The sequence below is a fragment of the Rhinopithecus bieti genome, unplaced genomic scaffold, assembly GCF_001698545.2.
Source record: "Rhinopithecus bieti isolate Rb0 unplaced genomic scaffold, ASM169854v2 scaffold_1017, whole genome shotgun sequence".
Lineage (NCBI taxonomy): Eukaryota > Metazoa > Chordata > Mammalia > Primates > Cercopithecidae > Rhinopithecus > Rhinopithecus bieti.
Window position 1 is genome coordinate 801,168 of NW_016803657.1, and position 10,543 is coordinate 811,710.

At 53.9% G+C, this 10,543-nt stretch overlaps 1 protein-coding gene across 20 annotated transcripts in view; it reads right to left on the reverse strand.

Moving 5' to 3' along the window:
* Positions 1 to 4,122: 4,122 nt before the first annotated feature.
* The window catches only part of RASGRP2 (RAS guanyl releasing protein 2), a 23,970-nt gene continuing 17,549 nt past the window's right edge, over positions 4,123 to 10,543 (reverse strand). For 12 of the 20 annotated variants that reach the window (XM_017893125.1, XM_017893080.1, XM_017893014.1 and 9 more), the window contains 3 exons: positions 7,048 to 7,189; positions 6,756 to 6,792; positions 5,267 to 6,013 (listed from right to left, as the gene is read on the reverse strand). In XM_017893125.1, the coding sequence (XP_017748614.1) occupies positions 5,739 to 6,013; positions 6,756 to 6,792; positions 7,048 to 7,189 (454 nt within the window). In that variant the 3' untranslated portion in view covers positions 5,267 to 5,738. Of the gene's footprint in view, positions 4,344 to 4,508; positions 4,604 to 5,266; positions 6,014 to 6,755; positions 6,793 to 7,047; positions 7,190 to 10,543 lie in introns of those variants that run through there. The other 8 variants (XM_017893041.1, XM_017893161.1, XM_017893178.1 and 5 more) reach the window with 3 other exon arrangements.

The window sequence follows — 10,543 nt, forward strand, 5'->3', positions numbered from 1 at the left end:
CCCGCCCGCCCCGCCGCGGTGCCTCTCCGAGGAGGATGCTCCGCGAGTCAGGGCGGCTGCTCCCGCCGCCGCATCCCTGCAACACCGACTGACGGCAGCATCAGCACCAGTGCCCGCCCCCGAGACGCTTCTATTGGACCACACTGCGCTGACGGACGAGCAGCGCAGCCAATGCAAGGGCGCAGAAGCCGCCAGTCCGGCGGCTCCCCAGGCCCACTCCCTCCCCTGCGCGGGACCCAGGCGTCCCGGCTCCGCGGCACCCGCGCTCCTCCCAGCCTCTCGAGGTTCTCGGGCGCCCGGGCCCCCAACCAGGCGGGCCCCAAACCCGGCTTCAGTGTCTTTTCAGGGAACCCAGGCACCCTCGCCCCTCGCCCCTTGGTTCGGGGCCTTGGGTCCCGCACCCTCCCGCAACGGCCAGCGGGTCTTCGCGCAGCGCAGAGGCTGGGACAAGCCGAAGGAGAGACTGTGGACCCCGACTTGGGGCGCCGCGGGAGCAGGGCTGGTGCGGGGCCTGGGCCGCAGCGCCCTCTGCCGGCTATGCTCAGAGGCGGGCCCGGGCTTCGAGGAGACTAGAGAAGGGGGACCCGGTGGGTCCACGGCTGCTGGGGTCTTTTTCCAGCCGATAGCCTGGCCCCCTCCTCCCACCTTCCAGAGGGCCCCTGGTTTGGAGCCCCCAGCACTGAAGAGGAAGGGGCTTTGCTGGGATAAAGACGGAGGCAGTGGGGGAAGGAAAGGCAGAGATGGGGGCGGGGTAGACCTAGGACTTGAGGGTTTCCCAGTCCTGCCTCATGGGAATCCCAGAGTTTGATGCCAAACTCTAAGTTCTGCCTGGAACCCTGGACTGGGGTACGAGTAGGTGTGGGGGCGGGGTTGCGGCTGCACATGCCTGGTGACTGAGGGCATGTGAGGGGGTTCTAAAAGGGGGGTCCCCAGTCTGTGCTAGCCCCAGAGGCTGGAAGCAGCAGCCCCCTTCTCTGTTCTCCTCCTCCCATCCATGAGTTTCAGAGTTAGAGTGGTGCTGGGGGTCGCAGGTCTCTCCTGTAAGGGTAAATGCATCACTGTGCATCTGTACGAGTGTCGGGGACTGGGGGACGCCCTTCACTCACTCCGCCAATAAAAGTGTACACACACTGGCACCTAGTGTGTGTACCCGGAGGCTGGTCACTGGGCTGCTGAATGAGACAGAGTGTGTGTGTGAGTGTGTGTGTGTGCGCGCGCACGTGCCAGACCATTCTGCCAGCTCACTCCAGGACCCTGATTTCTGTTGCAGGGTCTGTGATCTGCACAGCTGGTGGTAGTTGGCACTTCCTTAGCCAGAGGCAACATGCAAGAACACTTACATTCAACCACCAATGCATGCACATCGGACACTCACAGCCATGCACACCTAGCTGTGAACACTGGGCATTCCCAGAAACACACAAGAACACTGCAGAAATGCCCCACCATGGTAACACACCCACAGGAAGTATATACTGCCCAAGAATACACACACTTGTGCACACAGGTACCCACACCAGGCAATTAATGCATGCCCAGAACAGGTGCACCCAGGAGACCTGCCCACAGTCATCCTGGACCCCTGCCCAGGCACTTTGAAGAGAGTGGTTACTGAGTGGCTTAACGCGGACACCAGCCCCCCAAAGGGAACCTCCTTCCCCAGCCTGTGACGGGGTAAGAGGGGGACCCAGGCTGCAAGGAGTGTTTCCTAGGAGTCGAGAAGGGTGATCCCAAAGCCAGGTCCCAGACTTAGGGCCCACTCTGACCTTGGAGAGACCCTCAGGGCATCCCCACCAAAGCCACTGAAGGAGCCAGAGAATGGAACTGCTGAGTCAGGGCCTATGAATGTGAAATCGCCTCTCTGACCCCACAGCCCACTTTCCTGCCCATCCCCCACTGTTCCTCTTCCTGCAGCCTCCTCACACTCACTCAGACACACACACACACACACACACACCTGTCCATCCAGGCATCAGGGCATAGACAGACAGGTGTAATGGTTCCCAGAGACAGACTCAGACTCTTACAGAGGAGTCTGGGCAGGGAGGGACGTAAGTATGAGCACTTGTCTCCTGTCCCCACCCCCGGCTTTGCCCATCAAGGGCAGAAAAGGTCACTGGGCAGCTGCTGCACCTCCCTGCCCCTCCCACCTACAGGGACATCTCTCTTCTCTGCAAGGTCCAAGGTTCAGACTGCCTAAGCATTTGGGACCTGCCACTTCAAGACACACCCCATACTCACACATCGCACACAGGCACCCACCCAATGTGGACAGTTGAGTGATATGCTGAGCACATGCCCTTCTCCCATGTGCAAAGGCTAGTGGGGACACATGGGGGAGGGGAAACAGCAGATACAGCACGCATGTCTGTGCACACACATGCACACAGACACATACAACGTGAAGCTCAGACACCAAATTCAGACACATGCAACCATGAAGACTGCTACACATCACATCCCGACAGGCAGACCTGGACACACATATGCATGCACACACATACACACACACACACCAGGAAGAGGCCAGACTGGTACTAGAGGGTGGTGAGGAGAGGAGCCGACTGGGCTGCAGGGATGGAGGCAGCACAGGAGGCAGGCAGCACAGGAGCGAGCTGCTCTTCACAACACAATCGCCGTCTGTTGTTATAGCAACTCAGCCCCCAAATCGTGAAACGGATATTACAGCCTCAAGAGGGGGAAGGGTGTCGGGGCTGAGGACAGAAGGAGGGGCAGGGGGGCACCTGATGCAGAGACAGGGCTGGGGGGCCCAACACGGGGTAGGCCTGCAGGAGAGGTATGACCAGGAAAGAGAAAGGAGTGACACAAAATAAAGAATATGCCAGGGGGAGTGGGGTCTCAAAGCAGGGATGGATGTGATGTGGAGAAACCCTGGAGTGGGGGACCAGGGCATTCATAGGGGAACTGAGGCCATGGCCAGGCCCGCAGATACTGGGCTTTGGAGTTGAAGGTGCTCAGGTCTCCACCCGCAGGACAATCCCACAGCTGCTGTGGGACACCTCCCAGTTTGGGGGACTTAGGAGGTAGCTCCCATTGTCAGGACTGCTGTCTGGAGTCTCCTGACTCTAAGGGCAGCCCAGCCCAGCTTCAGAACCTTTAGTAAACTCCCAGACCAGCCTTCGAAGTGGCCTTAGCCGGCCAGGTGCAGTGGCTCACACCTGTAATCCCAGCACTTTGGGAGGCTGAGGCGGGTGGATCATGAGGTCAGGAGTTCAAGACCAGCCTGGCCAAAATAGTGAAACCCCGTCTCTACTAAAAGTACAAAAATTAGCCAGGCATGGTGGCGGGTGCCTGTAATCCCAGCTACTCAGGAGGCTGAGGCAGGGAACTGCTTGAACCCAGGAGGCGGAGGTTGCAGTGAGCCGAGATTGCCCACTGAACTCCAGCCTGGGAGACTTCATCTCAAAAAAAAAAAAAAAAAAAAAAGAAGTGGCTTTAGCCTTCTTCAGGTAGCAGTGACCCCCAAAACCTCCATGCTGCAGGCTCAGGAGGGAAGAGCTGGGTTGGGAGAGGCTGCCACCGGAGGCTGAAAGCAGGATCGATATGCATTTCCTCTGGAAGTCACTGTCCTTCCGGCTGGCAGCAGCACCAGGCCAGGAGGCTGCAAGGCGGAGAAGTGCAGCCCCCGCCCTGAGGCACAAGCCCAGCAGGGCCCTCGGACTGCCCAGGGCCCTCCCTCCCTTCCCCCACAGCCAGCAACTCTGCACTGCCCCCCTCCCTCCCATGATTTCTGCAGTGAGGGCCCTGTTACTGGAAGCGTACAAGCAGGGGCTGAAAGGCCCCCTGTCCAGCAAGGGAATTTTGGCCATGGGCTGAAGGCTTTGGGGTATGCAGGACCACTGGCCCCGCAATTCTCGGGTGCCAAGTCCTACTAGTTTCAGTTTTAGATGTCCAAGAATCTGGTCTCCTCAAGATCCTAGACCCTCCCCAAGATTCTCATATTCCAAGGTTTTCTGCTTCTAAGATTCTCTCCCCCAAGATTCCAGACACATGAGATTCCAGACCTCCCAAGTTTCTCTTGCTACAAAGTTCTAGCTCCCAAGATTGTCATCCTGTAGAGTATAGCATCACCCCACCCCCCCGGATTCTAGGCACTGATGGTGAAGATTAATTACACGGGCCTTTTTATTCCATCTGGAAAATACAAATATTCACAAGAGTCTGTACAACCTTAGGGACGCCAGCCCTGGCCCTGCCCTCAGCTGCATGCCACCCTCATATCCCACCCCCAGCCCCAGTCTCCTGCCCCAACACCCCCAGGCTTCCTGCTCTGGTTGAAGTCTTTTCTCCAAGGCAGGAATGAGTCCTTGATCCAACCACAGCTGGGAAGAGAAAAACAGGTTGTGAGGAAGACACCCCCCTCAGCAACAAGGTAGTAGCCCACCTGGCTTGGGGCCATTTGGATAAAGCACCCATTTCCCTGATACTCCCCACCCCCGCCCCAGCCCTCAGTGGGGAGCTCTGGTGCCTGCTGTGGGAGGACTCACCATCTATTACAAGTGGATGTCAAAAACCCCATCCTCCACCGTCTGTACCTCCTCCTCACGGATCTCTGCTGGGAGGCGGATTGCTGCAGAACACACTTCCAGGTCCCTGGGACTTTGGCAACCCTTCTTCCCCTCACCACAGGAGGCGTCCACATCATCCCAGAAGCAAACCCATCCACCAAAAATCAATTCCCTGCATGACCTAACGGCTCAGTTTTTTTTCTGAGACAGAGTCTCTCTCTGTTGCCCAGACTGGAGTGCAATGGCATGATCTCGGCTCACTGCAACCTCTGCCTCCCAGGTTCAAGCGATTCTCCTGCCTCAGCCTCCCAAGTAGCTGGGATTACAGGCGCCCGCCACCACGCCCAGCTAATTTTTGTATTTTTGTACTGTAGAGACGAGGTTTTGCCATGTTGGCCAGGCTGGTCTCCAACTCCTGACCTCAGAGCCCGCGCTGTTGCCCAGGCTGGAGTGCAGTGGCGTGATCGCAGCTCACTGCAAACCCAGGTGGAATCACTTGAAACCCAGGTTCAAGCGATTCTCATGCCTCAGCCTCCCAAAGTGCTGGGATTACAGGCGTGAGCCACCACACCCAGCCTCAGCCCAATTTTTGAGGCTCTTTTTCTATGTTTTCGTTTTGCCACAGTTTTTTTGCCGCCACAGATTCGTCAGCGCAGTTTGCTTAAATGTCGATTTTGTGTGTATTTCACATTTTAGACCCCAGCACTTCTGGAAGGCTCAATGCAAATGGATTTATCTTTTCCATTTTTGAGGATGTATGCCCTGTGCCTGCCTCTGTTTTTTGAGGGCTTATGCCAGCGTAAACAGTTGTGATCAACTACCTTAGACCCCAGTTTAACATAGTTGTTCGGACTGTTCTCAGCAAAATAATCACTTGGCCAATTGTCATTCAGCAAACTGACCTAAAACCATCAAAGACCCCAAGAGAGCTGCCAGTACATTATCAGGGCAAGGGACTTTCCCCAGAAGAGCCTCCAGAACAGCCAAAAAGGGAAAGGCAAGCCAATGGCTCATATAACACCTTCTCCAATCCTTCGTTAATCCCTCCAACAAAATAAGACTGTAATTGGAATCTTAAAGCCTCTTTCACTATTATACCTCTTTATAAATTAGGGTCTTTCTCCTCAGCCTCAGAAGGTCCAGGGCTCCCTGGCCACTTTCTGGCACCCTTACCTGTCCCTTCTTTATTATCCCACCACAAAAAGAGAATTATGCACTTTGGAATGGCTTCCATCCTGCGTTCTTTGCCCCAATGGCCCTGCATCCCTCCCTCCACAGGCCGGTACAGAATGAGTCCCTCTTACCTGGAGGCCTGGAGCCTCGCCTGCCAGGGCGGGGCAGGGAGAAGCTGAAGGCGCAGTGATGGTGGCTGTGCGTGGGTGAGGGTGAGGGTGCAGACCCCTCCAGGCTTACACTCTGGGCCCTGCGCCGACACTCAACTGACAGGCGATCCTTGCACTGCTTGTGGCAGTTCACACCACAGGCTAGGGGAGGGCAAATGGAGAGCCCAGCCAGGGCCATTGGTCAGAATACCCTCCATCCCATTCCACAGGCTTGCGCCCCTCCCCAGGAACCTTTGTTCCTGAGCAGCTGCCCCACCAAAATGAGAGTCTCCTTCCAAAGTATTCTCCTCCTTCTAATTGTCAGTCTATGCCCTCTCCCACGTTCTCTGTTCCTGGGCAGCTGCCTCATCAAAATAAATAGCCTCTTAAAGGCCACTCCGTTCACATCAATCATCTTGCACCTCTGATTTTGTGGGGTTTTGGGGTTTTTTTGTTTTTTGTTTTGTTTTGAGACAGAGCCCGCTCTGTTGCCCAGGCTGGAGTGCAGTGGCGTGATCGCAGCTCACTGCAAACCCAGGTGGAATCACTTGAAACCCAGGTGGAATCACTTGAAACCCAGGTGCAAGCGATTCTCATGCCTCAGCCTCCCAAGTAGCTGGGATTACAGGTGGGTGCCACCACGCCCAGCTACCTTTTGCGTTTTTAGTAGAGGCGGGGTTTCCTTGTGTTGGTCAGGCTGGTCTTTAACTCCTGACCTCGGGTGATCCACCCGCCTCGGCCTCCCAAAGTGCTGGGATTACAGGCGTGAGCCACCGTGCCTGGCCACGCACCTGATTTTAAGGTACTTCACTCCTTGGCAATCGCCCCACCAAAATAGTAACTCTCCAAAAAAAAAAAAAAAAAAAACCACTGCCCAACCGCCCTATCAGTCATTCCATCTCACCTCGGCATTTGAGGCCCTGCTTGTAGATGCCCAGGATCTGTAATAGAGGAGGGGCCGTGGTGGGAGGTGGGATTTAGAGGTGATGACTCTACTTCTTCCTTCTTGAGGGTGGGACTGGGGCTTTAGAGCCCGCCTCAGGGCCAGGGGCAGAACCGCAGTAGGAGAGACAGATGGAATTAACCAGGTTTTCCAGGCTTGAAAAGGGCTCCGGCAGAGGCGGGGCCAGAAGGGAGGGCGGGGCCGGGGCTGGAGGGGCGTGGCTTGGGCGGTGAGCCGGGAAGGGGGCGCTCACCAGGGCTTTGCAATGGCGGCAGGCGACCGGGCGCAAGGAGTTGCTCTCCTGGAAGTTGTGTACGAAGCCCATGCGGCCCCCCAGCACAGAGCTGGAGCGCAGGAAATAGGACACCATCTCCTCCCTGCTGATGCAGCCATCCCTGTGGGGAGTTGGGGGGCACCTCAGGTCGGGCCCTCCCCAGGAACATCCACCGCTGGCCTAACCCATCCCACTGTTCCCAGTGTCCTCATGGCACTCCTGATTTTGGACTCCTGGTGCGGAGTAAAGAAAAGACAGCACTGGACTAGGGGTCAGGCAGATGTGGGAAGTGCCGCTAACCAGTGTGTGGTCTTGGGCCAGTCCCTTTCCCTGGGTTCCTTCTCAGAACAGTGGCCTGCCCTGCCCACTTCACACTTGGTTTGCAAACTAAAAGGACTGTGTACTTTCCATGGAACCATCAGCCTCGGGCTCCCGAAGTGTATTGTGTGCAACACCAGTAGGGAGCCCTGAGCAGGGAGAACTCTCTAATGAGTTCTGGGACCAGGAGAGACTGGGAGAAATCGCACCCCTCTCTCTCCTGCATCATCCTGCTGGAAAGACATCTGTAAATCCAGGGTTTCCCACATAACCCAGGGCTTTCCGCGGAAGCCCTTTTTCACCTATGGATACATTTTAGGGAAAGAATGAGCATGTGTTCTGGACACAGACCTCAGTTCAAATCGCAGCTCTACCTCTCTGCCTCTTGACAATTTGCCAATGAGTAGCTGAGTAATCTCCCTGCCCCTCCGTTTCCTTATCTATAAATGGGTGTAATGATCATTCCTACATTTCATAGGATTTTGGTGAGGATTAAATTAGATAATGCAAGTGAAGTTTTACAACAGTGTCCGCACAGATAGGAGTGTCCTCAGCCACCAAGAGCTTTTCCCATCGGGACTGGCCCTCGCTTGAGACTCCCACCTGCTGTATGAGGGGTCTCATAATGTGTGATCCAGGTGGTCCTTCAAATCAAGGGAGCATTAGGATAACTGGCCATTTAGAAAAAATTTATAGGGGCCGGGCGGTGGCTCAAGCCTGTAATCCCAGCACTTTGGGAGGCCGAGACGGGCGGATCACGAGGTCAGGAGATCGAGACCATCCTGGCTAACACGGTGAAACCCCGTCTCTACTAAAAAAACACAAAAACTAGCCGGGCGAGGTGCTGGGCGCCTGTAGTCCCAGCTACTCGGGAGGCTGAGGCGGGAGAATGGCGTAAACCCAGGAGGCGGAGCTTGCAGTGAGCTGAGATCCGGCCACTGCACTCCAGCCCGGGCGACAGAGCGAGACTCCGTCTCAAAAAAAAAAAAAAATGAAAAAACTATAGGGCCGAACGCAGTCGCTTACGCCTGTAATCCCAGCACTTTGGGAGGCCGGGGCGGGTGGATCACGAGGTCAGGAGTTCGAGACCAGCCTGGCCAACATGACAAAACCCTGTCTCTACTAAAAATACAAAAAATTAGCCAGACATAGTGGTGGGCACCTATAATCCCAGCTACTCGGGAGGCTGAGGCACAAAAATCACTTGAACCTGGGAGGTGGAGGTTGCAGCAAGCCAAGATCATGCCACTGCACTCCAGCCTGGGTGACATGGCAAGAGACCCTGTATCAAAAAAAAAAGAAAGAAAAGAAAAGAAAAAAATATAAGCCTACCCGAGAGGCGGAGGTTGCAGTGAGCTGAGATCACACCACTGCACTCCAGCCTGGGCGACACAGCAAGACTCTGTCTCAAAAAAAAAAAAAATACAAGCCTACATCCTTCATACTGTGCATGAAAACTAAATTCTCACTGTTCTCACTGGACTTTTTGTAAACACTCCTGCAAAAAATAAAATTATAAAATTATCTGAAAAGATATGACAGGGCGGGCCGGTGGCTCACGCCTGTAATCCCAGCACTTTGGGAGGCCAAGGCAGTCGGATCACTTGACGTCAGGAGTTGGAGACCAGCCTGGCCAACATGGTAAAACCCCGTCTCTACTAAAAACACAAAAATTAGCCAGGCGTGGTGGCGGGCGACTGTAGTCCCAGCTACTCAGGAGGCTGAGGCATGAGAATCACTTGAACCTGGGAGGTGGAGGTTGCAGCAAACCAAGATCATGTCACTGCACTCCAGCCTGGATGACACGGCAAGAGACCCTGTCTCAAAAAAAAAAAAAAAAAAAGATACAAGATAATAATTTTATAATCTTGAGGGGCTGAGGGCCTTTCTACACAGAACACAAATCCGAGAAGCCAGAAAGGAAAAGACTGACATATTGAGCACACAAAAGTTTTAAATTTTATGTGGAAAAGACAATATAAATGACAGACAGGGAGAAAATATTTGCAAACACATTCAACAGCAAAGGGTTAATATCCATTAACAGAGATTCTAAAAATCAATGAGAAAAAGACCAACAAACCCAGTAGAATAATGGACAAGGAATCTGAACAGGCAATTGACAGAAGAAATAAATGGCCAATAAACATATGAAAAGATACCCTACCCCCTTTAGTATTAAAGAAATGCAAATTTAACCAAGATACCACTTGCCAATGAGACTGGCAAAATTGTGAAGCTTTTTATAGCATCCACTGTTGGCGAGGAAGTTGGGAAGCAGGCACTCGTACACTGCCGATGGGGGTGCAAACTGGTACAACCTTGTCTGAGGTCAGTTTGGCAGTCTCTCTCCTAATTTAGAATGTGCATATCTTTTGATACAATTATCCCACTTCTAGGAATTTCTCCTACAGAAATACTGGCCTGAGTGGATCAGCAAAAGGGCGTTCACAGCAGCCTGGCGTACAATCGTCGTGAAAAACTGGAACAGTCTAACTGTCCATCAGCAGGAGGATGGTTAGGGAAATGATAGACTAACCAGACAGTGGAATACTGTGCAGTTGTTCTAATGAATGAGGTAGTTCTACATGAATCCACATGGAAAGATGTCTGTGATCAAGGGTTAAGTGGAAAACAAGCATGAAGACAAAAAAAAAGCAAAAAGCAAGGCGTGCAGTTCTGTCAAGATGGTGATTTTTAGGCTGGGTACGCAGTGGCTCATGCCTGTAATCGCAGCACTTTGGGAGGCCGAGGTGGGCAGATCACCTGAGGTGGGTAGATCACCTGAGGTGAGATCAGGAGTTTGAGACCAGCCTGGCCAACATGGTAAAACCCTGTATCTACTAAAAATACAAAAATTAGGCCAGGCGCGGTGGCTCACACCTGTAATCCCAGCACTTTGGGAGGCCGAGGCGGGCAGATCACCTGAGGTCAGGAGTTCAAGACCAGCCTGCCCAACATGGTGAAACCCCACCTCTACTAAAAATACAAAATTAGCCGGGCGTGATAGCAGGCACCTGTAATCCCAGCTACTCGGGAGGCTGACAGGAGAATCGCTTGAACCCGGAAGGCAGAGGTTGCAGTGAGCCAAGATTGTGCCACTGCACCCCAGCCTGCGCAACAAAGAGTAAAACTCCATCTCAGAAAAAAAAAAAAA